The sequence below is a fragment of the Helianthus annuus genome, chromosome 11 (genome assembly GCF_002127325.2).
Source record: "Helianthus annuus cultivar XRQ/B chromosome 11, HanXRQr2.0-SUNRISE, whole genome shotgun sequence".
NCBI lineage: Eukaryota > Viridiplantae > Streptophyta > Magnoliopsida > Asterales > Asteraceae > Helianthus > Helianthus annuus.
The window spans coordinates 156,515,877-156,543,613 of NC_035443.2; the positions used below are offsets into that span (position 1 = coordinate 156,515,877).

Consider the following 27,737-nt stretch of genomic DNA (forward strand, 5'->3'; position numbering starts at 1 on the left):
CTTGTATGTTCGTTCCATTTTAGCCGTGGTACGAGACTCAGTGTGACAACTCGAAATTCCAAGATTTGATTTCATATGTATTACACGAACATGTATTGACTAATTGTTTAATTGCACATTTGATTGCCATATTGTGAAACTTGTATTATGTGTTAACTAGTTAGTGTGAAACATGGCCCAACTTTCGAAGGATGTCCCACGAAACATGATGCATGAATCGAAGGATGTCGAAACACATCCTTCGATCCGAAAGATCATCCTTCGGAATGATGAATCTCGAAACATATCCTTCGGCCCAGTTATTCTAATGGGCTTGGCCCATTCATGTAAAATGTTTATATACGAGTATTACATGCAAGTCGGCAGTTTTTCTAAGAACCCTAGTTTTCATTGTGTGTGTGACGGCAATCACAACCAACCGGAGATTTCTTGCTGAACGATTCCCTTTTTGCTTTCAATTCCGGTTAGTATTTAAGGTGTATGTGATTTCATGATTTACCAATTTACTTGCAATATGTTGACTGTATGATTAACCGGATACGTATACTAATCGGATATATGTTAATCGAATTGTTCATATCGTGATCGGTTAGTATGGATGTTTTGAAAGATGCTAGGGTTGTATGTTAATCGGTTGTGCATGATTGGTAGGATTTGGATGTTCATCGGATTTGTATGCAAATTGGATCTGTTGTGATTAGGGTTAATGATAAAGCTTGTGGATTGGTTGTGATGTATACACTACGGATTGTTATTGTTCACTGTTCTTGAAAACGGAATCGTATAGGATAAAGTGTTATGCTTGTTAATCAGATTAGGGTTCTAGATAAACGTGGGAATCATGCTTGTTTGATCTGGTTGATATTTACTAAATTGTGAAAATTGTGTTAAGGGATAAACATAACTGATATTGACTGAAAGATATTAGCTGTTCGAACCATCATTTGACCGAAGGATACTTGTTGACCGAACCATAGTTCGACCGAAAGATAGTTGGACCGAAAGATAGTTGGACCGAAAGATAGTTGGACCGAAAGATAGACATGGTCCGAAGCATAACCTTCGGTCCGAAGGAAAATGGTGATAATGGACTGTCGAAGGATGAATTATGAATCGAAAGATATTAGGGTTTTGATAATGCTTTGAACAGTAGAACATATGTTGAATTAATTGTTATGCCATGCTTGGTGATGAACATATTCGTGTAATACTACGTGTTGTGCCGATATGCAAACTGATTGCTATGTGAACAATTAACTGCATGCGTACAATTGCGAACATGAACTGATTTGTTATACGTGCATACACTAGGACGTGATTAATTACTTGTGAGTGCATAACCTAGCATACCGAGCAAACCAAGGTGAGTTCACACTCCTACTAAGGCATGGGATTCCCGGGTTGTGGGAATGGGTTAAAGGTTATTATTGAAAGGAACGTACATATGCTTTACTAGACTGTCACCTATCATGTCCTCGGATGTCGGGACGGTTACGTAGGTTGGGATAACACCTACGGGTTCACATGCCATTCTATCCTCGGTTACGAAGGATACGCACGTAAAACCTACGTGTACGCATTACTTACTTCTATCCTCAGGTTACGAAGGATACGTGCGTAAAACCTACGCACACTTTATACACACTTCTGTTCTCGGACGAAGAACAGGGATAATAATACGAACAGTCTAGTGGTCACTCAACATGGGAAGCCCCCACCAGCATAACTTACTATCGGCCCTGTAGAGCCACCTGTTACTTACTGTTACACATTTACTTACTGTGAACTCGCTCAACTAGTTTGTTGATCATACTGTTACATGCCTTGCAGATCGTTAGGTACTGGGAGCTTGCATTGGAGAAGCGGGTCGTTGTGGACGAGGATCGTGTTTCTTATGTTGAACTGTTACAACGCTTAAACTATTTACTACTGTTGGTTTCTTTACTATGCTTCCGCTACACTTTAAAACGTTGATATGTTTTGAACACCTTTTGTATTGAATGGATGGTTTTCTTTTATCTTACTTAATATTAAATGCATGTTCAATATGATTGGTGGCTTGATCCTGGTCAGTCACGCTCCCAAGCGGTGATACTCCGCAGGTGGATTTTGGGGTGTGACAGATTGGTATCAGAGCCATTGGTTATAGAGAACTTGGTTTTAATATGAGAAAACGTTTTTATTAAAACCAGACTATAACCAGAACAGTGCTCTCAACGATCCACAACGACGCTTCGCTCCACGTGCAAGACTCAACTTCCTAGGTAATAAGGTTTATGTTTATTGCCTACATGCTAGAATTTGCATAGAACTTTGCTCGTAGTATGCTTACATTACTTTGCTCACGACTTGACATTGCATGAGAATACTTATGTGCTTACATTCTTCTGTCATCGCACTATTCGCGAACCTTTCTCACTTATGTTGCCTTTGATGTGAAGATCAATGGCCGCACGAATTACCATGACTCAAGCCCAGCTAGAGGCTCTCGTTGCTGCGGCAGTTGCAGCCGCCCAAGCAGGTAGTATACCCTGCAGTATAGACACTAGGATCTTTAGATCCTACATTAATTCTCGTACTTAACTTTGCCCTATTCGTACACAATAGGTCAACCCGCTCAGCAACAACCTGCGTGTACCTTCAAGACTTTCATGGACTGTCGTCCTAGCTCGTTCAGTGGCACGGAGGGGGCAGTCGGACTCCTCCACTGGTTTGAAAAGATCGAGTCGGTTTTCGAAATGTGTGAATGCCCTGAGGCTCGCAGGGTGAAGTTCGCCACTGGCACACTTGAAGGGATTGCGCTCACTTGGTGGAACGCACAAGTGCAGATCTTAGGGTTGGCAGCTGCTAACGCCACACCCTGGAATGAATTCAAAGAACTGATCAAGAGGGAATACTGCACTAGAGAAGACATTCACAAGTTGGAGGACGAGTTGTATAACTTGAAAATGGTTGGTTCGGAAATCGAAGCTTACACCAAAAGATCGAATGAGTTGGCTGTGTTATGTCCAACTATGGTGGACCCTCCATACAAGCGAATTGAGTTGTATCTCAAAGGTTTGGCACCAGAAATACAGAGCCACGTTACCTCGGCTAACCTCAACAACATCTAGGAAATTCAGCGCCTCGCTCATCGCATCACAGATCAGGCAGTAGACCAGGGCAAACTGCCAAAGCGTATCAGTGCTACCGATACCGCTACTGCTGCTACTACACTTGCTACTCCCAGCGAAAGTAAGAGAAAATGGGAGGGGGATTCTAGCAAGGGATCAGCATCGGTACAGTCACAGTCTCAGCAGCGAAAGACGGATAGTTACCAAAGTCCCAGTCAGCACTCATCGAGCAGCCACAGACAGGGAGGGTATCGAGGAAACCTTCCAAAGTGTAACAACTGCAACAGGCATCACAGCGGCCAGTGCAATAAGGGCCGTTGTCAAAGGTGTTTAAAGATGGGTCACGAGGCCAAAGATTGTAGAAGCGCTCGCCCTGCAAATCAGAATCAGCAGCCTCAGCAACCAGCTCCACAGAATCAGCAGAATCAGCAACAGGGCAACAGGGGGTGTTATAAGTGTGGGGCTGAAGGTCACTTCAAACGCGATTGCCCACAGTTGAACCAGAACCGCAACAACAACCATCAGGGCAACGGAAACCATAACAACAATAATGGGGGCAACAACAACAACAACAACAACAACGGCAATGAAGCTCGTGGTCGAGCATTTGTGTTGGGTCGAGGAGATGCAGTGAATGATCCTAACGTGGTTATGGGTAAGTTCCTTCTCGACGATATTTACGTTACTGTCTTATTTGATTCGGGTGCTGATACGAGTTATATGTCCATGAAAATGAGTAACTTATTAAAACGTACACCAACACCTCTAGACACTAAACACGTCGTAGAACTAGCAAATGGTAAAAGTGTAGAAGCCGCTCATGTAGTCAAGGGTTGTAGCATTGTTCTAGCGGGTCAGACTTTCACGATTGATCTTATACCCATAGTCTTGGGTAGCTTCGACGTCGTCATCGGCATGGATTGGTTATCTCAACATCACGCAGAGATCTTATGCAAGGAAAAAGTTATTCGTATTCCTCGCTCCAGTCAAGAACCTCTCGAAGTACAAGGTGACAAAAGTGGTGCTGTGGTTGGCATCATCTCTTACTTGAAGGCGCAGAAATGTTTACGAAAGGGGCATACTGCCATTCTGGCTCTCGTTACAGATGCATCAGCAAAGGAAAAGAAGCTGGAGGATATCCCAGTTGTACGTGACTTCCCTCAGGTGTTTCCTGAAGATTTACCAGGCTTACCGCCTCATCGTCAAGTCGAGTTTCAGATCGAATTGGCACCTGGAGCAGCGCCAATAGCCCGCGCACCATATCGTTTAGCTCCAACCGAACTGGAAGAACTGTCGAAACAGCTGCAAGAGCTCTTGGAAAAGGGCTTTATTCGTCCAAGCTCTTCGCCTTGGGGAGCTCCAGTGTTATTTGTGAAGAAGAAAGACGGTACGTTCAGGATGTGTATCGACTACCGTGAACTCAACAAGGTGACGGTGAAGAACCGTTATCCTCTTCCACGCATAGATGACTTATTCGACCAGTTGCAAGGGTCGTGTTACTATTCCAAGATCGATTTGAGGTCAGGGTATCATCAGCTGAGAGTCCGGGATGAGGACGTCTCCAAAACTGCTTTCAGAACTCGTTATGGTCACTACGAGTTTCTGGTCATGCCATTCGGGCTTACAAACGCACCTGCAGTCTTCATGGATCTCATGAACAGGGTGTGCAAACCGTATCTTGATAAGTTTGTTATCGTTTTCATCGACGACATTTTGATTTACTCCAAGAGTCAGGAGGAACACGAGCAGCACTTACGCCTGATCTTGGAACTTCTTCGAAAAGAGCAACTGTACGCAAAGTTTTCAAAATGCGACTTCTGGCTTCGTGAAGTCCACTTCTTAGGCCATGTGGTAAACAAGGATGGGATTCATGTCGATCCATCCAAGGTTGATTCGATCAGAAACTGGCCAGCACCACGTACACCGACAGAAATACGCCAATTCTTGGGTTTGGCAGGTTACTACAGGCGATTTATTAAAGACTTCTCCAAGATCGCGCAACCACTCACTATGCTTACACAGAAAGGTGTCGTTTACAGATGGGGTAATACACAGGAGACCGCTTTTCAGTACTTAAAGGATAGGCTTTGCAGCGCGCCTATTCTCTCACTGCCCGAGGGCACAGATGACTTCGTGGTATACTGTGACGCATCTATACAGGGTCTTGGTTGTGTATTGATGCAGCGGGATAAAGTTATCGCATACGCCTCTCGGCAACTCAAGGTTCATGAACGGAACTACACGACGCACGATTTAGAGCTGGGAGCTGTTGTTTTCGCGCTTAAGATATGGCGACACTACCTGTACGGTACCAGGTGCACGATTTACACCGATCACAGGAGTCTCGAGCATATCCTTAAGCAAAAGGATTTGAATATGCGTCAACGAAGATGGGTTGAACTTCTGAACGACTACGAATGCGCCATCAAGTATCATCCAGGCAAGGCCAATGTTGTGGCTGATGCCCTCAGTCGGAAAGACACTCTACCTAAGCGCGTGCGAGCGCTACAGCTTACCATTCAGTCCAGTCTTCCTGCACAGATACGAGCTGCTCAGTTAGAAGCACTGAAACCCGAAAACGTCAAAGCTGAAGCCTTACGCGGTTCAAGGCAACGCATGGAACAAAAGGAAGACGGTGCTTACTATGTAACGGGGCGTATTTGGGTCCCACTCTATGGCGGATTACGTCAACTGGTAATGGATGAAGCTCACAAGTCTCGCTATTCGGTACATCCAGGGTCGGATAAAATGTACCACGACATCAGCACTACTTATTGGTGGCCTAGTATGAAGGCTCACATCGCTACGTACGTTGGAAAATGCTTAACCTGTGCGAGAGTCAAGGTTGAATATCAGAAACCAGCAGGCCTACTGCAGCAGCCCAAGATACCGCAGTGGAAATGGGAAGAAATTTCCATGGATTTCGTTACGGGCTTACCTAGATCCCAGCGTGGGAATGACACTATTTGGGTGATCGTTGATCGACTCACAAAGTCTGCTCACTTCTTGGCTATCAAAGAAACGGATAAGTTTTCTACCCTAGCAGACGTTTACCTTAAAGAAGTTGTTTCGAGGCACGGAGTGCCCACTTCTATTATTTCGGATCGCGATGCACGATTCACGTCAGAGCTTTGGCAAGCGATGCACAAATCCTTCGGCTCACGATTAGACATGAGCACAGCATATCATCCTCAGACGGATGGGCAGTCTGAGCGAACTATTCAAACTCTAGAAGACATGCTTCGAGCGTGTGTTATCGATTTCGGCAACGGCTGGGAAAAGCACCTCCCTTTGGTGGAGTTCTCATACAATAACAGTTACCACACCAGCATTCAAGCCGCTCCATTTGAGGCATTGTACGGACGTAAATGCCGGTCACCTCTCTGTTGGGCAGAGGTGGGAGATAGTCAAATTACGGGTCCAGATATTGTTGTGGACGCCACAGAAAAGATAGCACAGATACGACAACGCATGGCGGCAGCACGCGACCGTCAGAAAGCCTACGCGGACAAGCGTAGAAAGCCATTGGAATTTGAGGTCGGGGACCGGGTCTTATTGAAAGTTTCACCCTGGAAGGGTGTGGTTCGTTTTGGTAAAAGAGGCAAATTGAATCCGCGGTACGTCGGACCATTCGAAATCTTAGAAAAGATTGGCAAGGTAGCCTACAGATTAAACCTACCTCCTGAACTCGGTGTAGTTCACAATGTATTTCACGTGTCCAATCTGAAGAAATGCCTATCAGATGAGACCCTTATAATTCCTTTTAAGGAACTCACTATCGACGAGCGGTTGCAGTTCGTCGAGGAACCAGTTGAAATCACGGACCGGGATGTTAAGGTCCTCAAGCACAAGAGAATCCCTCTTGTTCGAATTCGTTGGAACTCCCAGCGTGGTCCAGAGTATACCTGGGAACGCGAAGATCAGATGCAAGAAAAGTATCCTCAGTTATTCGAAACCAATGCATCCACTTCTGAGGCTGAAGCTACTACTACTGAATTTCGGGACGAAATTCCAAATCAACGGGGGGATGATGTGACACCCCAGGAAAACCAGTGAACGATGTAACTTACCTAGCTTCCTCAGTAAGTGCGTACCAAATTTCGGGACGAAATTTCTTTTAAGTTGGGGATAATGTGACAACTCGAAATTCCAAGATTTGATTTCATATGTATTACACGAACATGTATTGACTAATTGTTTAATTGCACATTTGATTGCCATATTGTGAAACTTGTATTATGTGTTAACTAGTTAGTGTGAAACATGGCCCAACTTTCGAAGGATGTCCCACGAAACATGATGCATGAATCGAAGGATGTCGAAACACATCCTTCGATCCGAAAGATCATCCTTCGGAATGATGAATCTCGAAACATATCCTTCGGCCCAGTTATTCTAATGGGCTTGGCCCATTCATGTAAAATGTTTATATACGAGTATTACATGCAAGTCGGCAGTTTTTCTAAGAACCCTAGTTTTCATTGTGTGTGTGACGGCAATCACAACCAACCGGAGATTTCTTGCTGAACGATTCCCTTTTTGCTTTCAATTCCGGTTAGTATTTAAGGTGTATGTGATTTCATGATTTACCAATTTACTTGCAATATGTTGACTGTATGATTAACCGGATACGTATACTAATCGGATATATGTTAATCGAATTGTTCATATCGTGATCGGTTAGTATGGATGTTTTGAAAGATGCTAGGGTTGTATGTTAATCGGTTGTGCATGATTGGTAGGATTTGGATGTTCATCGGATTTGTATGCAAATTGGATCTGTTGTGATTAGGGTTAATGATAAAGCTTGTGGATTGGTTGTGATGTATACACTACGGATTGTTATTGTTCACTGTTCTTGAAAACGGAATCGTATAGGATAAAGTGTTATGCTTGTTAATCAGATTAGGGTTCTAGATAAACGTGGGAATCATGCTTGTTTGATCTGGTTGATATTTACTAAATTGTGAAAATTGTGTTAAGGGATAAACATAACTGATATTGACTGAAAGATATTAGCTGTTCGAACCATCATTTGACCGAAGGATACTTGTTGACCGAACCATAGTTCGACCGAAAGATAGTTGGACCGAAAGATAGTTGGACCGAAAGATAGTTGGACCGAAAGATAGACATGGTCCGAAGCATAACCTTCGGTCCGAAGGAAAATGGTGATAATGGACTGTCGAAGGATGAATTATGAATCGAAAGATATTAGGGTTTTGATAATGCTTTGAACAGTAGAACATATGTTGAATTAATTGTTATGCCATGCTTGGTGATGAACATATTCGTGTAATACTACGTGTTGTGCCGATATGCAAACTGATTGCTATGTGAACAATTAACTGCATGCGTACAATTGCGAACATGAACTGATTTGTTATACGTGCATACACTAGGACGTGATTAATTACTTGTGAGTGCATAACCTAGCATACCGAGCAAACCAAGGTGAGTTCACACTCCTACTAAGGCATGGGATTCCCGGGTTGTGGGAATGGGTTAAAGGTTATTATTGAAAGGAACGTACATATGCTTTACTAGACTGTCACCTATCATGTCCTCGGATGTCGGGACGGTTACGTAGGTTGGGATAACACCTACGGGTTCACATGCCATTCTATCCTCGGTTACGAAGGATACGCACGTAAAACCTACGTGTACGCATTACTTACTTCTATCCTCAGGTTACGAAGGATACGTGCGTAAAACCTACGCACACTTTATACACACTTCTGTTCTCGGACGAAGAACAGGGATAATAATACGAACAGTCTAGTGGTCACTCAACATGGGAAGCCCCCACCAGCATAACTTACTATCGGCCCTGTAGAGCCACCTGTTACTTACTGTTACACATTTACTTACTGTGAACTCGCTCAACTAGTTTGTTGATCATACTGTTACATGCCTTGCAGATCGTTAGGTACTGGGAGCTTGCATTGGAGAAGCGGGTCGTTGTGGACGAGGATCGTGTTTCTTATGTTGAACTGTTACAACGCTTAAACTATTTACTACTGTTGGTTTCTTTACTATGCTTCCGCTACACTTTAAAACGTTGATATGTTTTGAACACCTTTTGTATTGAATGGATGGTTTTCTTTTATCTTACTTAATATTAAATGCATGTTCAATATGATTGGTGGCTTGATCCTGGTCAGTCACGCTCCCAAGCGGTGATACTCCGCAGGTGGATTTTGGGGTGTGACACTCAGCATCTCGGGCTCCGGTGTGGAGAACTCCTATTACGGCTTCTTCGCTTGGCGACGTATCCAATATGAAAATAATCGGAAGCAGTAAATTCCAGATTAGAATCGGGAGTATTCCTATGTTAAGTCTCGACTCAGAAGATTTAGGAATGTGCAATTGTGTCATTGAGATTAAACACAAAAGCTAGTGTTTAATTCACTCAATGTTGGCTCTGATACCAACCTGTCACACCCCAATTTTTCCACGTGTCACCGGTGGGCCCGGTGGGGAGTATAGTGACGTAGTTGGCATCATCATAGACAAACAACACAATATATAAATGCACAGCGGAAGCAGAAGATAAATATATTACATTCCGAATATAAGTGATGTAAAAGTATTACAACGGAAGGTAAAGGATCCACAGGCGGATCAATAAAAGAAAACTGTTCAATAGACTTTAGGCATCTAGGATTTGCAAGATTCCCTAGTAACGCCCCGAGCTCCCAGCCAATTACGCATAGTACCTGCCACTTAACCTTTTGGAAAATACGTCATTTTACACTGGTAAATACAATTAACTGACTCAGTTTGGAAAAAGAGTTTGAAAAGTGATTCGAGTGCAAACGGCACAAAACATCTTGACACATTGATTAAGATGCACAGAGGCAAAATTAATCTTTATACTTGGGACAATTTTATTAATAAAAATCTTGTATCCGATTTACATGGTTGTCCAACATTTAGGGCCGGTGATTATACAATACAAGCCGGACAAGATTAATCGACACACCACAAATATAATCTCACAAGAAGATAATCTCACGAGTGAGTATACGTTATACATATGCAACAGGAGGTGTTTTGCCTACACCTTGTGCTTACGTCGTGGCCATTCACTTTTTAAAATGAGCCAAGGATATCCAGGACACGGTCATTAACCCCCAATGTTATTTGTTATCAATCAACACAGAATTAAAACGGGATTATGCAATTTAATCATCTCCGATTAAACAGTTTCTACACCCGACCAAGCGGTATTTTTATAATACCGTATCCCAAGCCCGTATAAGGGAAAATAAGTTAAAAGTATTTACCTGAGCTAGCTCCTGTCTTAAATAGCAAGAATAATAACTCAGCCGTATTCCTAAGTAAGCGTAGGTACAATTTACTGGAAAGCTCTAGTCTGGAACGATGGTATAAATAACCAATTAGAATACTAACGGGTCTTTAATTAAGCCTAAGCTTTGACCGGTTAGTTTTAAGGATGATACGGTTAAACGCACGATTAAGCGAAAGACCAGATGGAATGTGATTTAGACCCGACAAGCTTGAATACTTGTATAATATGGGTATACTAAATACATCCTGGATTTTGAGATAAAAATGATAACGTTTGACCCGCTTCGGTCAATTTACGCAAACTAGTTACGTAACTCGAACCGAACGCAAAAAGGGCGTTACGGGTAGCCAAATAAGTCAAATGCAAGTTCCCTGAGATAATATGCTTTAAATATGACATAATATCAGTAAGTTATGTTCTATATTGCCCGGGATAATTTTAAACTCAATTTATGCCTTAGAAGGGCATTTTGGTCATTTAAAAGATCATAAAAGAGTAAAATTAGAAGTCTGAGTTTCGGGTCTGGTTCATACAGTAAATATACTTAATTTAACATGTTATAACAGTAGGGTATGACCCATATGTCAAATTTATCATTTAAAACCAAACTATGCACCGTAGGGGTATTTTAGAAATTTCACAAGGGCTAAAAATGCCAAACTGGAAATCTGAGTTCATATACTTATACTTACTGTTATTATATGAAAATATACTAATTACATCAGTAGATATAAGTCTTATATGTTTAAAACGAGTATAACGCTTACTATACGCTTAAAACGCTAAAAATGCGATTTAAGGGCGTTTTCGGGTTTTCAAAGAAAAGCTGAGATTTTTATATTTCCAGAATACTTGAAATACTTTATTCAACAAATAAAAACAGTAGGAAAAGGTTTCGGGTCAAAAGAAGGTATAAAACTCATTTTATGGCTTTAACGGTAAAAACCGACATAAACCGAATCGACTAAGCGATCTAAGATACGTTCAGCCAAAAATTAATTAAAAATCATCAAAAATCCCAAAATATTATAATACATCAGTGGGTAAAAAGTTTTATATCAAAACGTGGCCAGAAATGGGTTATATGCGAAAAGGGCCGTTTATGTAACTTTAAGATATAGTTTTACGCTAATGGCCATAACTCAAAATCTGGACCACCAACTGATCCGAAATTTTCGGTGCAAGTTTATATATTAGAAATAAAGATTTCTACTCTTTCACTTTTCCAGAAATCACGTTTTATCTCAAAAAGGGCAAAATAGTCAACTTTATGCATAAATCGGAAACATGCATTTGAATCGGCTAAGTATAGACTCAATCAACAAAAATTCCAGAAAGTTTTACCAAAATAAAAATGGTCAAAAATACTTTCCAATACAGATCTCGAACATGCATGTGTGAATCCGAATCGATAGTCTACGAGATAATCGTTTTACAAGACTTTCGGTTCCGATTCGTGTCTATACTATAGATTGTCGAGTTGATGATGGTAAAACACATTCTTATATGTATTACAAGTTATTTATGATGATCAATCAGATTGCATGTCTAATATATTAACATTCAAGCTTATTTTTGCAAAAATCACTTCTGTTGACCTTTTAGAAACATGTTTGACTCGACAATTAGCATGCATATAGTGGGATTCAGATAGTACCCTTTAGAGGGTTTGTTTCCCACATAAATACCAACATATATCAGGTTTCAATTCGAGAAATGACTGAAAGAAATCCGTTTAATCAGAAAGTCAAAGCTTATGAACAAACAGTTTGACTTTTAGCAATAATCAAAGCAAGAACGGATTAGAGAACGAATTGGAAGCTTACAAAGGTCCTATAGGTGCTTAGAGAACACTAGGATGTTGCCTTGATGATCAGAAATGCTCCAGAAATGCTTGAGAGAGTTTTGCAAGTTGAGAGTGTTCTTGATCACAAAAGGAAATGCCAAGAAATGGGGTTTTGATCTGATTTAAAGATGGATTCAGAGGTTTGAGGATAGGTTACTATTGCCATAGGCATGCAAGGGTGTTTATTGGAGCTTTTGGAGGTGCCATGAGCTGTTACCAACTTCAAATTCGGACCAGAAATGCAAAATTCGCGAATTTATGTTACTGGGGGTCTCACGCGGCCCGCTTGGGGTGCCAGGCGGGCCGCCTGGCTTTGTCTGATCCCCAAAACTTTGTTAAATGTTGCAGTTTGGTCCCTGCACTTTGGTTACGAGGTTTTGGCCACTTTTCTTGACTCGTAAACCCCCAAACTTGGTTTCTAGGAACCTTGGGACATTTACCAACATGGTAATGTCCTCGGATAACTTTGCTCTCAACCGAAAAGCCATGAAATTCGACGTTGACGCTTTTAGTCCCTCAAGTACGGTTTTGGCCATAACTTTCTCATACGTTGACGAAACTTCATGAAATTTTTACCACATATTCTAGTGAGTATATTTTAGCTTTACAAAGCTTCGGGTCTGCCAAAAGTTCACTCAGAGGTATAAATTCAACATGTTGACACTTTTGGCCCCTATAGTTTACAATACTTCACTTTTGTGCAATTTCCGCGTCGTATGACCCATGAACCATCCGTTTAAGGTTATAAACATTATGTTGGGTTATCATAGAGTCTATTTATCCATTGTTGACACTTTGGACCCTTACGTTCCATAGTTTTCACTGTTTGTCACTTTTAGTCCCTCTAAAGTATGTTTTCACATACCGGACCCTTATGACACGTGTCAAGACATTATTGGACGAAATTTTTCGAGGTGTTACAAAATACGTATATCTTATTATTGTAATGAATGTTGTATATATAACTCTAATGTTGTATGTTTTAACAGATTATTTGGATCATGGTGATCAAGTTATTACTTGTGAAGTTTGTTATGCAAAGTTATGGGATGTAGAGAAAGGAAGCGGAAGAAAAGAGGGTGGCAAAATATGTCATATGTTATGCTGTGGTTATGTCAAAGTTGTGTTACCTGATTACAAATCTGCGACACCTTATTATAAAAGTCTATTCATGTCCAATGACACTGAAAGCATGCGCTTTTTGAAGAACATTCGACGTTACAATTCTATGTTCGCGTTTACGTCAATGGGTTGTAAGGTTGACCAGACCGTTAATACTGGTAATGCTCCTTTTTGCTACAGAATTAATGGTGAAAATTATCATTCTATTGGTAGTCTTGTGCCAGAAAACGGAGGGAAATCTAAATTTTGTCAGTTATACATATACGATACTGAAAATGAGTTGGCAAACAGGCAATCAGTTTTTAGGTACCATGCATGAACTAATTTTTTAATAACATTTTTTTTAATTATATATTTACTTACTATTTCAATTTTATGAAACAGGTCTTCAGACAATGCTTCCCCATCAACCTCTTCAGACGAAACTGATAATAAGCTGATACAACAAATCAAAGCAATGTTGGATGCCAACAATGTGCTTGTGAAAATTTATAGGATGGTTAGCGATTGCTTCCAACAGAATCCTAATACCACTTTAAAGCTTCGCCTTATTGGGAAAAGAGAACAAGATGGTCGGACTTATAACTTACCTACTTCCTTCGAGGTTGCTGCTCTTATTGTTGGAGATATTGATAACGCTCTTGAGAATAGAGGTATCGTTGTCGAGACACAAACAGGGTCAATAAAAAGAATAAGTGAGTTGCATCCTTCCTATCTTGCACTTCAGTATCCTATTTTGTTCCCATATGGAGACGACGGTTACAGAATTGACATACCCCATAGGGGTGTCATTGATGTTACTAACAAGAAACGTCCGAATTGTACAATGAGAGAGTTTTTTGCGTATCGTGTACAAGATCGTAGTAACCAGTTTTCATTGATTCTAAATTCTCGACGGTTATTCCAACAGTTCTTGGTTGATGCTTATACGATGATTGAGAGCGAGCGACTTAACTTTATAAGATTTCAGCAACAAGATCTCAGGTATACATATGAGAATATCCGAAAACTAAGATATAACGGCCAACAAGATTTGTCTAAGGTTGGAAAACGTATTTTCCTTCCATCTTCGTTTACAGGCGGGTCACGATATATGATGCAAAACTATCTTGACGCTATGGCCATTTGTAAATGGTATTGTTATCCCGACTTTTTTATAACCATTACCTGCAATCCCAAGTGGCCGGAGGTTCAAAGGTTTCTTAAGGACACAAATCATAATCCGGAGGATAGGCCTGATATTTTATCGCGAATCTTTAAAATAAAGCTAGATGCAATTTGTAAAGATTTGAAAGACCATCATTTGTTTGGAAAAGCTTCAGCTGGTATGTTATTAAATTTACTTTTTTTGAACATGATCTCAATGATAAGTAATAGTTTCTTACCTTTTTGTGTAGTTGTTTACACTATTGAGTTTCAGAAGCGAGGATTGCCTCATGCGCATATGTGCTTATTCATGGAGAATGATTACAAACTTCAACTGTAGACCATGTTGATTAGTTTATTTTTGTAGAAATCCCTGATATAAACCAAGACCCGGAACTATATACGCTTGTGAAAGACCATATGATTCATGGTCCATGTGGTAACGCTAGAATGAGCTCTCCATGTATGGTTGATAGAAAATGTTCGAAAGGTTTTCCCAAGAAATTTCAAGATCACTCAACCTTGGATTGTAACGGATTTCCCTTATACAGAAGAAGAGATGACGGTTCCTTCGTTTTAAAAAATAGAATTGAGTTAGACAACAGAAGTGTTGTACCTTACAACAAAAAACTTTTGAAAAGATATCAGGCGCATATAAACCTTGAATGGTGCAACCAAGCGGCGTCAATAAAGTATTTGTTCAAATATATTAATAAAGGTCCTGATAGAGCAACAGTTGCTGTGGTTCCGAGCAATAATGAAAACGAGCAAGCAGAAAATGATGAAATTAAAGAGTATTATGATTGCAGGTATATATCGGCTTGTGAAGCCTCTTGGAGGATTTTTTCCAATGAAGTTAATTATAGGAGTCCTTCTGTTATGAGGTTGCCTTTCCATCTTCCTGGACAACAAACAGTTTGTTTCGGTCCTGATGAAGATATTAATCAGGTGCTAAACAAGCCATCTGTGAACTCATCAATGTTTTTGTCTTGGATGCAACGTAATCAAGATCCTAACGACACTGTTGCACGTACACTAACATATGTACAGTTTCCACGTTTTTATGTGTGGAAGCTTGACCAGCGTATATGGGTTCCGAGAATAAAAGGAAAAACAATTGGAAGAATTCATTCCGTTTCTCCGTCTACCGGTGAAGCGTACTATTTAAGAATTTTTCTTAACAAAGTTAAAGGACCAACATAGTTTGATGATATTAAAACAGTTAATGGTCGAGTGTACGATACTTTTAGAGATGCTTGCTATGCGCTTGGTTTGTTGGATGACGACTCGGAGTACATTGAGGCCATCAAAGAAGCAAATATATCAGATAGCGCAGGTTATATTCGCAATTTATTCGCCACCATGTTACTGTCAAGCACTTTATCAAGACCTGAAGTAGTCTGGGAAAGCACATGGAAGTATATGACAGACGATTTTCTGTACAGATTCTCAAAGTATCATCGTGTTTCATGTAAAATTAAAAATTTCATATTATGTTTTTGTTACAGTTACTAAAAATTTACCATTAAATTTATATGTGGTTCTGATTTTTTAACAGGTTTATCAATTCCTGATGAGCAACTAAAGAACTATGTTTTATGCGAAATCGAGAAGTTTTTAACTCGGAATAATTCATTGCTTCGAAGATTTGTATCAATGCCTTACCCGGATACTTCATCTTTAGATAACTTTCGCTGCCGATTGATTAACGAAGAGCTTGCATACGACATAATAGATTTACAAAATGTTTATCAAGGTCAGGTGAATTTGTTAACGGATGAACAACGTTCAGTATATGAAGAAATTATGAACGCAGTTGATGGAGACAATGGAGGAGTATTTTTTGTTTACAGTTATGGCAAGACTGGTAAAACATTTTTATGGAAAACATTGTCTGCTGCAATTAGGTCAAAAGGTGAGATCGTATTAAACGTTGCATCTAGCGGAATTGCATCCTTGCTGTTGGATGGAGGAAGAACGACGCATTTTAGGTTTCATATACCTTTGAATCTAAATGAGGATTCCATTTGTCACATTAAACCTGACGATGATGTAGCTAAATTACTACAACAGACCAAACTCATTATATGGGATGAAGCTCCTATGGATCATAAACATGCATTTGAGGCTTTGGATAGAACTATGCATGACATTTTCAATATATCTAATTCATCCATGTCTGATGTTGTATTTGGAGGAAAGGTTATTGTATTTGGTGGTGATTTTAGGCAAATATTACCTGTTGTTCCAAATGGTAGACGACAAGAAATTGTGAATGCCTCATTATGTTCGTCTTATCTGTGGAGTAAGTGTAAGTTGTTGACGTTAACTAGAAACATGAGGTTAACCTTTGGAAGACCATCATCTGAAGTTGAAGAGATCAGTAATTTTGCAAAATGGTTGTTGGACGTTGGTGAGGGAAATGTTGGTGGTTCCAATGATGGAGAAGCAATAATTGAAATACCACCTGAGCTTTTAATTGACAGCATATCTGATCCAATTTCTAGCCTGATTGATTTTGTCTATCCGTCAATCTTGGAGAACTACGATGGTCGTAATTACTTTAGTACCAGAGCTATACTTACGCCTAAGAATGAGGTTGTTCACGAGATTAACGACAGATTGTTGGCAGTTTTCCCAGGTGAAGAAAAAGAGTATCTTAGTTCTGACAGTCTATGCCCTACTGAAGATGGCAATGCTGATCAGCAAAAAATATACTCACCCGACGTGCTAAATGGTCTTAAAGTGTCTGGTTTACCAAATCATAGGTTAGTGCTTAAAGTTGGTGTTCCAGTAATGTTGTTGCGAAATACTGACCAACGAAATGGTTTGTGTAACGGTACAAGGTTAAAGGTGACAAAACTTTACAGCCGTGTTATTGAAGCTGAGATAATTTCAGGTGGAAATATTGGTTCTCGGACATTCATACCTAGAATGAATTTGGTACCTTCGGACAGAAAGATTCCTTTTGCATTTCAAAGGAGGCAATTTCCAATAACGGTATGTTTTGCGATGACGATTAACAAAAGCCAGGGCCAGTCGCTATCTAAGGTTGGTTTGTACTTAAACCAGTTTTCACACATGGTCAATTGTACGTAGCTTTATCCAGGGTTACAAGACGAGATGGAATCAAGTTACTAATACTTGACAATGAAGGCAGGCCTACAAATAAAACAATGAATGTTGTATATAAAGAGATATTCAATGGATTGTGAGGTTTTTATGTTTATCATCTTTTAATCTTACTTCACGTACTTTGTATCATTTTTGTTTATATTCGAAGAAACCTATAACGAAGTATTTACGCATTAAAGTATATTCAACAGAATTAGGCTTTCTATACATGTGCAAAATTGTACTGGCTTTGTGACTCTTAGATTGTTTAACGCTTAAACGTATGGTTAACAATCTTTTAATATTTTGGTTTTGAAATAATAGTTTAATGCTTAAACGTATAGTATTTCTATGTGTTTACTTGGTGTTTAGCCACCCATGTAGTTCCCGGGTACTTAACCGAAATAAGTCAACTGTTTTTTTAATTAAATTTGGGAAATTATCAATTAGCACAACTTACCTTACGAATATTCTATTATTTGTTTATATTTGTTACATCTTCATATTATATTAATTAATTTGACAAAAAATAATGATATATATCATTCCATTTATAATTCTTTTTTCAAGGAATTGACTATGTTAATATAGTAACGATTAATTACTTTCTTAATCGATTAACGATTAATAAGCTATATGTTATCATTAATTATTTTTTTCCTTATTTAATCTAGCATCTTAAATAGAACAAACTATTTTCAAACAAATTTTAGAAGATAAAAATTTGTATTCTTATGTTTAACTTTAGGCAATTTTTTAAATTTAAAATATATAGTTTATATGGAGATTTCACAATCACATACAATTAGTTACAATTATTTATTTATTTCAATGAATGTCGAAGTTTAAGTTACAATTATGTACATCATTTTCCAAACTTTCTTACTTTAAAATTTATAGTTTATATGTAAATATGGAAATTGGTCAATCACATAAAATTAGTTACACTTATTTATATATTCTAATAAATGTCGAAATTAAAATTATCATTACGTACATCATTTCCAACTTACATGGTTCTGAATGGTTCATTTATCTAATTTTGGAGACAATATTTTCATTTATTTTCTTATTTAATGAATTTAATGGATTAAATCTTATATATCATATTCTTAAAATAAAATATCCTCATTAATTATAAAGTTTACCTTCCAATGCAATTATAAATAAATCACATTTTAGTTGGTCAGATTATTTGTGTTGAGAGAAAAGGTAATTATCTCCAATTCGGAATTTCGGTTTGGTTATGTATCTTTCATTATGTTCTTTTTATAATTTGCCAATAATCTTCATACGAATCAGTTTTGCTATATTATATGTTTTGTATATCATTCATGCAACTTGGTTGCTTACTTCACAAATTCGAGTACATAATTCTCATCAATTGTTTCTTATGAAATATTTTGTAGGATGGAACATCTTGAATTTCAAATGTTTGCTAACGAAATCCTATCAAGGCTACCAACAAAGTGTGTTGCTCGATTAAGATGTGTTTCCAAACAATGGCGATACGAATTGTCGTCACATTTGTTTGCGATTATTCACTATCGCCGTACCGCTAAATATGAAGATCGTAAGCTTATCACGCTGACCAAGTCATCAATTGATCTTCATAACTTGATTAGTGGAAAGGTAGACATTTCTTCAAGGAAGATTATTTCCTTCCCCGTTGACACCTGTCTTTCAAATCTAACAATTCTTGCTTCTGAATATGGTCTTTTACTGATCTTCATCCATTGGTTACCGAACGAATTGATTCTTTGGAATCCGACAACTAACCAATTTTTGAATTTGTGTGATAAGAAACCTAAATTTTTTTTTGATTTAAAGAAAGATGCAGTTGGGATTTATATTGATTCATCTAACGATGTTAAAATATTACTTCTCCAATGTCGTAAGGATGATGTTGTACCGCGTGTGTATTCTCGTAACACATGTGAATGGAAAACTCTAACTTTATTGAAAGGACCGGATTACGGTTCAAGTTTATATTGGTTGTCTTCCGGAACTTTATGCAATAATGTTTTATATTTTCCATCTCCACACTATTGGACGCCTGCTAAAAGTTATACGATTGCTTTTGATGTGGATTCTGAAACTTTCTCAAAGGTTTCCATACCACAATGTACTGATGTTATTGGTCGCCAAAGCAGTTTTTTCAAAATCCGCAACACACTTCATATGTTTATTTTTGGAAACACCCCTGAAAAAAAGTGAAGCTATTTAAATTTGAAGACGAACGATGGTCAGAAGTGTCGTCTTTTACAAACCTAAATTCAATTTCATTTGATTCATGGCGTAACAAATTAGCTGAGAACAAAGGTGACACTTGGTATTTTGAGATCGATCGCTATGGTATTCTTGAGATACAAATTGGACTGAAAGATTTTCAATACTTACGAGACGCTGAGGCCTTTCGAGGACTATACAAAGTAGCATCGTTTGAAGAGACCGTTGTCTCACCTATTTAGTATTTATGAGTTGATGTTACCGATATTAACACTTTATTAAAGTGTCGTATTTCCAATTTGCAAATCATTATAAAATAAAAGATTTAAATATTTAGTCATTTCATAATTGTAATTAATGTTTTTTTTAATTCTGTATTTATGATTTAAATATTTAGCAATCCGAAAGAACCTATAATAATGATTAAGGAGATAACATGTATTGGCGTGTGCTATATTACATTTGTAGTACCTCTTTACTTCCAACTTATATAAGCAATCCGAATCACATATAAACAAACAAAACTTACTTTCTAAATATATCTATTTAAACATTGATTCTCAACAACTGTGTAGACATGATAGCAACTGTTAATTACATTAAAAAATATGGTACGTGGTTTGATGATATAATACTAATTGTCGATTACAAGATTACAAGTCGTTACACTTTGTGATCGTATTATTGAAGCAAAAGTTATTTCTGGTAATAATATTGGGACAAGAACTTTTATTCCAAGGATCAATCTTTCTCCGTCTGACAAACGAATTACTTTCAAATTATATAAAGAATCCGATTCACATATAAACAACAACAACTTATTATGTAAATATATATACATACACATTCTTAATCAACAACCTTTTATAGACGATACCAACGTTACTTACATTCAAATATATGGTTTTTTGGTTCATGATATAACACTAATTGTCTTTAAGGTTAACCACTGATTACATGTCCAAAACAAAAGTAAACATAACATCATAACCACTGATTACATGTCCAAAACAAAAGTAAACATAACATAAGTAGCATAAAATAGTCCTGATTTCGAGTACGCAAAAACCTTCATCATTAGCTTATAAATTTACCTTTCAACCTGCAGGAACTTCATCCACGTCTGATAAGATGAGCAGATTTCCTGTGCTTACGAATTTGAAATGCATTGTGTCACCCAAACGAAGCCCATTCTCTTTCATGAACATTGGCCAACCTTCGATTGCATACCTCACATCATCTCCATTCTTTTGCCGCCTAAGATTCGTATCGATTGTTTTTCCCTTCATGTTCCTCACTTTTAACTCATGCACTTTGTTTTTGAATCCGCCAATTCTTACAACATTAGCAGGCAATCTCTGCATGAATATGATAATTAACAATTAAATCAGCCTTATGAATGTTATAGTCTTACTGTTTATCAATTAGTATTGTAAAAACATATCATTCTGTTACCTCCCTTCTGTGTAAATTCATAGTTACCATCTTTATCAACATAATTCTTCCTTGCAACACGTTTTGGTGCAACATCTAATATCTTCAATTCACTACCAGATCTCTTTTTAATGTCTTTTTCCTAATTATTACAGAAACACATAATGTTTAAAATAAAATATGTATTATATATTTTAATTTGTTTCAGTTAATCATAAATAAATGTTGTTATACATACCAACCGGCTGCGTGTTCTTTTTCCAACGGTTGAAACAGTTTGCATTTCCACTTCTGTTCCGCATATCAGCGCGTTACTGTCGTCTGCCTTACAATATCCCTCAATCTGTTTTCCTTTTTTCTTAACCTATTAACACAACTTCTTATGTTTGACATCAATAACCAAGAAGTAAAAAATAAATATGGGTAAACTTATTAAAAGTATTACTCATGTATTATTATGATTCAAATTATTACATCTTCTTTTGGTTGTTAGTTTATCTCTTCTCTCATCACACTCTTTGTTTCCACGTTCGAGACTTCTTCTCCAACAACGTTCTTATTCACCTCCTCTTTGTTACGACTTTCATTCATCTGTTTATGATACATTGATACTTAGTAAAATCCTAAAAGCTTATTCTAATGTATATTAATCTACATAAATGGAAGTTTAGTACCTCACACATAAGCTGATCAATTGAATCATTATCTCCACAGAAAGCCTGTCATACAATAACATACGTAAGTAATTCGGAATTTTTACTAAACTCTTATAATTTAGTATAAAATACTTACAAAGTCAACGTTTTTGTAGTATGTGTCTTTAGGTATTTCCAGCACAGATTCATCATCACTTTCTTCTTTGATGTTCAGAACTAACTCAACTCCTCTACGATATATGTTTATCTCAAATGTGTCGTTGTCAGTTTTCGTCAACAACAGTAAATCATCTTCTTCTATTCCAAGATCATGAAATAACTTCGGACAACCTTTTGTAAAAACATAATTATCATTGATTTTGTCCGTCTGAACGTTCCAAGTATGACCTGCTGCATTTATCTTATTACAGTCGTTCACTGGTACGTACGAGTAACATTTTGTGACATAAGTTTCTGGAAGCACCTGAAAAGTAATGTAACATTTTATTGATATATATTTATGTAAATCATTTATATTTCAAGTATGACAAAATAATATTCATTAAGAAATAATAGTATACTTACTATTTATTATCTTTAAAATGTTGTAACGATTGAATGTTACAAAAGATTCACCACATATGTTTTCAACGAAGCAACTGATTTCCATACTTTTGTCCTCCATTATCCTTAATCGCAATATCGTCCTTTTTGTCAATTCAAGATCCCTTACTACATTACTCCATCCGTCGGTTATAATGGATTCCCCACTTACACTTCTTAAAGAAATTGGCCAACTTCTACGACTTTCATGATTTATCATTACTTTTTTCCTTTGCCAATATTCTCCATATACATTCTTAACAAAATCAATTGGCAGCACCTGCGGTTAAATTTAGGTTTTACATAATTTGTAATACAAGTTATATATATTATTTTGTAAGCTTTATACATACAAGTTTTAACGAGGATGGCTCTTCTAAGATTGCAATCTATGAGGGACTCATTTTTTAAACCTGCATTATACCAACATATGTTATAAACATTTAGTGTTGAACTTGAATCGATACATATATGTTCATATCAATAAGAAAATAGCCTCTTAAACAGATTTTCACACACATTTTGCTGATATAATTACTATATACAATATACATATAAACAAGACTAAAGCAACTTTTATCTGACCATTATATTTATATAGAACTAGGTTATCACCCGGAAATTTTCCGGGTAGGAAAATTTAATTTACAACAAATAAAAGTATAAAAATAACACTTTTAACCTCAAAGGGGCTTCCTTTTGGATCTGCCAATCTAAAAACAAATTATACAAATATGTTAGAAATCAATCAGTTTCCATTGTTGTCTATCGTCTAATCCTATATAAAATTCTCTCTCACATATTCATTGCAATAAGTTAAAACTATTTTGAGTCTTATTTCTAGATTGAAAATACTAAATGAAATCACCAAGTGAGTTTCTATTTGACCAACCACATGTGGAGAGTGACATATGCTCAAAATGAAAGTGTAGTCTTTCTTTCTTCTAGATAACAACCAACATTTCTCCAAAAAGACCAACATTAATAAACCACAAAACTTATCTATAATATATTAAAAAGGAGAAGTGATGTACCAAATTGTAATTTTACTACAAATACAAGTTTTGAAGCAAGATATACAAGAGTTTGCAAGCCACCACAATAGACATCTGGATTTATTTTTAAGACGCTGTAGGGTTAAAATGGGGATTTTGTAGTGGGATTAAATGCTGCCTCTTCCTCAAGAAACCTAATCGACACCCTCTGAATCAAACCCCCATCCCTTGATTATCTCAGACATTCAATTCCTTCGATCCTACTTTAATTCATCTTCTGGTTCCTCTCAACGTATCACTCTCTGGAAACCTAAAATCGCATAGCTCCCTTCAATCGCCATGGCTGATTATATTCAAAGGAGGGTAAGATCTGATTTGGTTACTACATCATCGTCGTCACCTGGGATAGCTGATTTGGAGAATAAGCGTTGTTTTGGTGACATAAGAAGGTTCAATGGTTTATAGATTTTGGGATTATGCCCTTACTTCTTCTACAGTAGATGATTTTTGCCGTGTAACCACCAATTCCAGCAGAAGGTATCGATTTTCTGTATATCTATGTTTATTTATCAGTTTCTGCAGATTTGTTTGTTTAAATTTGGCGTATTTGTGGTTTATAGGAACATCTGGTTAAATATGTTATCTTTAATTGATTTGGCTGATAAGGGCCTTATTCATTAAGATGTTTATTGTTTAAAGTTGTGTCTGGTTTAATGAACTGATTTTAGGTTTTGTCTTTGGGATTTAGCTATTGATTTCGTTTTTGGTTATGGTTTTTCTTTAACTTTAGATATGTATGTAAATTCTTTTGGATATTGGTTGTTGTATGTAGATGTATTAAATTTGATATCCATTACTTTCTTTACAATTGAATGGTTTTAAGATGGACACCAAGTGCTTGATGAAATGCTTAAACAAAACTGACATTTGTTTCACATGTTTTTATAGCGTTCTTCTAAGTGTTCCATGCTCTTTGTTTATGTTTTATGTTTGTATATTCTCTTAGATACGTAAAAATATCGAAAGAAACACTTTTTGATTATAAATCTTTTTGGAGATGGAATGGTACTTTTTGTTTATAATTATAACTGGATTGAATTTTTTGCATCTTGATCAGGATACTACTCTATTTGGTGGTTTCAGCAAGCTCACATCCTTAATCTGAATTATCCACTCATAAGGTTGGCTTTTTATTTATCGATCTTTTATTTCTATTGTTTTAGTTAATGCTTGGTCTATAACTCTTGAAAAAATATTCTTGAATGTGATTGTTTGACCCGTTTTAAAAGATTGTCATTTGGAAGATTTTGACCTGACTGTTTGCCCGTTTTAAAACATTGTCATTTGGTAGATTTTGACCTGTTTGACCCGTTTTAAATTTACTAAAAGGGTATGTGCAACTCGTCAAATAGAATTTTTTTCACGGATGTCCCAAAACAAATGCAACATTTTCTTAACAAAGTTTCAATCTATTGTCTTTCAGTAACTTTTGAGTGTTTTTTAGTCAAGCTCGAGTAGCTCGGCTCTCTTGCACCCCTGAATTTTGGTTTCTAACCGATTAAAATCGAACCAAATTTCGAATTAGTTTCAAACCAAAACCAAATTGAGTTTTCAGCTTTCAGTTTTGGGTAATCTGAATTTGTTTAAACTGGTGAAGCCGAACTGTGTTATATTGATGGTCCCCTGGTACCAGGAAGACTAATGGCTCGGCAGATTAGAAAAATGTTAAATGGAAAGGATCCAAAGGTACTCTATGCATCCGTTGACCTTTACCTTTTAATGTTTCCTTTGGCAAAAAGAGGATACCCAGAAGAAATTGAAGAGTGGGGTAACAGAATCAGAAACCACCTAAACCCGTCAGAGGTGGCATACCCATTTGTTTCCCACAAGTTTGAACTGAACAACCATCTCTCATTACCTTCTTCGTCTCAATAATGTACTCATTAACTGTCATCTATGCATATTGCAGTTTGCAAATTTTGGAACACGGGAGCAACATGGATTGGCCAGGAACAGGCTATGGTCGCTAGACGATGACCCTTCTCTTTTAACCCCAGCTAACAATCAATCAACTGCAGATCTTTTACTGAAATCAACAGAAGAGGATCTGAAAACATGGCCATACAGGTACTCTGATAGTTTGTTTATATCTTTTAAATGCTATATGGAGCTACATGTCTGTTTGCAAATGACTTCGCAGATTTGAGTTGCGGCTCCGCATTACTGTAAGTGCTGCTAGACATTATCCGACTTATCAGCACTTTATATTAGGTTCCTCTTTAATACTTTTCATTTTCTTTTTTCTAAAAGATAGGAAATATGATTTTGCAGTGAAGTACATGTTGAGGGCTTACAGACGCTGGACTATTTTGATAATATGTCCAAGAGAGAAAGGTACACAGAACAGGCAGATACCATTACTTTTGATGGTGAGGTAAGACATGGTTTAATTTTTACCTCCAAATGTATTACATTTGAAGTTTGTTTTTTCTGTATATAAAGGTCTGATACTTTATCTTATTATTATTAGATTGATCGTGTATATTTAAGTACACCTACTAAGATCACCATAATTGACCATGAGAAGAAGAGAACAATCGTCTTACGTAAAGAAGGCATGGTGGATGCAGGTTTCTTTTCCTATCTTTACTTTTGAAATTGATTTTTTAAAGTTATACCCCAAATTATGCACATTGTTTTAGGGTGCTAAACGGTTCGTGTTCGTGGATTGGCGGGTTCAAGCCGACCCAAACCTTAAAATTTTAGATGAACACGACCTAGACCCGAACCAGAAAATCGTGTCATACATATGAACCTGAACACGGCCCGAATAGTAAAAAAATTGGTACTATTCATTGAACGGGTCAAATGAGTAGTTTCTATTGAACGGCTTAAACGGGCCAAGTGACACTATTATAGTTGTCATTTTTTATGATATGTGTAGTACCAAAATTTGATTTAGAAACAGATACTAAAAAATGTTAAAGTCACTTTGGATAATTCTTGCTTCTTGAAATGCACTGGTGATCGTGGACAACAAGCTGATATGCAACTTTTGTTGTTGTATTCTTGTTTGATAAATAATTTTCATTTTGGTTTTAATAAAACTAGAATATACTAATATCAAGTCTTAAATAGATTAAGCTTGACATATTAATTGTTCACATCTGGTTTATAAAGTATGCTTATATAATGATGCCAATCCTTGTAGGTTGGTCATCCTCTTCAGAAGGCTGTAATAAAGGGGATATAATGGACTTATAAATTTGATGAGAAGACCATGTCTAATAAGTATTTCATTCATCATTCTTTTTTATAAGATATGGTTTCTTTTTCTAGAAACTTAACGCAACTTCTAACACATTTTTGCCCATATTGTTTGCACAGGAGGTGGCAGTACTGGTCAAATTGTTTACAGTTTACAAAGCAGATGAGTGGATTGATATTAGGGGATGAACAAAGAATTTAACATTTATCTTTGTGGTTTGTTAGCTATCAGACTAGAACCAATCAATACTAATCGACAGTATGGATTTTTTTTGGGCTTACAAAAATCTTAATATAAGGGCACCATTTGTTCCTTCACATTGTTTGCCTCATGAAAATTTAAAAATCTAAACATTCAGTCTCTGAATAGTGAACCATCGCTTGTCCAAAGTAAAGCTCCTGTAGCAGCTTTAACATTAGAGGAGGTTTAAACCAGTATACTACGGGTTAGGACAACCAAAATGCCTTTTGTCCACCGGTCTCTAAATCTTATTGTAGTTGATGTGATCGCATTATGCGCTTCTTATACGCGCAATCTAAATCTCAGGTAATTAGTTGTTTTTACTTTTTTTTTAATACAAGCTTCGTTGAAATTTTATATCTCCATTTTCCATGTTATAGCCGAGTAAAGGCAGGGAAGAATTGGCCGCACTTGTGACAGACAAGTATATCGACTTGTCACTGAACCATCTTTTTGGCCAATTAGAGAAATTTGAGCCACAATCTATTACGAATATCATGTTCTCATCGTGTATTGTCGACTCCGCCGCAACGCGCGAGTTTCCCACTATTATGTTACTGTTATGTTTGCGTCATGTATTATCGACTCCGCGGCAACGCGCGGGTTTCCCACTAGTGTCATAACAAAGGCATTAGATGATTGTATCTCAAAGGAAGTACCAATTTGAAACCTAAATC

General features: G+C 37.3%; 2 protein-coding genes across 14 annotated transcripts in view; both read left to right on the forward strand.

Moving 5' to 3' along the window:
- Positions 1-19,873, forward strand: part of LOC110888848 — a 33,044-nt gene extending 13,171 nt beyond the window's left edge. Inside the window, exons 8-14 of the mRNA XM_022136351.2 lie at positions 13,264-13,687; positions 13,781-14,721; positions 14,910-15,699; positions 15,793-16,013; positions 16,101-17,526; positions 19,066-19,288; positions 19,487-19,873. Coding sequence (XP_021992043.2) covers positions 13,264-13,687; positions 13,781-14,721; positions 14,910-15,699; positions 15,793-16,013; positions 16,101-17,526; positions 19,066-19,288; positions 19,487-19,873 — 4,412 coding nt within the window. The remainder of the gene's footprint in view (positions 1-13,263; positions 13,688-13,780; positions 14,722-14,909; positions 15,700-15,792; positions 16,014-16,100; positions 17,527-19,065; positions 19,289-19,486) is intronic.
- A 3,725-nt stretch (positions 19,874-23,598) lies between these two features.
- LOC110888847 (putative glucose-6-phosphate 1-epimerase) lies at positions 23,599-27,670 on the forward strand. Of its 13 annotated transcripts, none has more exons than XR_004873215.1 (8): positions 23,602-24,089; positions 24,670-25,679; positions 25,753-25,777; positions 25,884-25,986; positions 26,083-26,182; positions 26,764-26,843; positions 26,940-27,366; positions 27,441-27,670. XR_004873215.1 is itself a non-coding variant. In XM_035980304.1 (8 exons), exons 3-7 carry the CDS (start codon positions 25,254-25,256, stop codon positions 26,814-26,816), a joined length of 576 nt encoding a protein of 191 aa, XP_035836197.1. In that variant the 5' UTR covers positions 23,625-24,089; positions 24,670-24,733; positions 25,210-25,253; the 3' UTR covers positions 26,817-26,843; positions 26,940-27,180. The 13 variants fall into 13 exon arrangements, 6 of the variants coding, with proteins under 6 accessions (XP_035836199.1, XP_035836197.1, XP_035836196.1 ...); XR_004873216.1 differs by having other exon boundaries at positions 23,611-24,089; positions 24,670-24,733; positions 25,352-25,415; positions 25,522-25,986; XR_004873214.1 differs by having other exon boundaries at positions 23,613-24,089; positions 24,670-24,733; positions 25,352-25,441; positions 25,522-25,986.
- The last annotated feature ends 67 nt before the right edge of the window (positions 27,671-27,737 follow it).

Bases quoted from the DNA above. Each gene is read 5' to 3' on its own strand.
- LOC110888847 (XM_035980304.1), top strand. From the start codon at position 25,254: ATGGCTCGGCAGATTAGAAAAATGTTAAATGGAAAGGATCCAAAGGTA. The intron at 25,416-25,521 runs GTGGCATACCCA...TGCATATTGCAG, and splicing joins ACCACCTAAACCCGTCAGAG to TTTGCAAATTTTGGAACACG. The intron at 25,987-26,082 runs GTAAGACATGGT...TATTATTATTAG, and splicing joins CCATTACTTTTGATGGTGAG to ATTGATCGTGTATATTTAAG.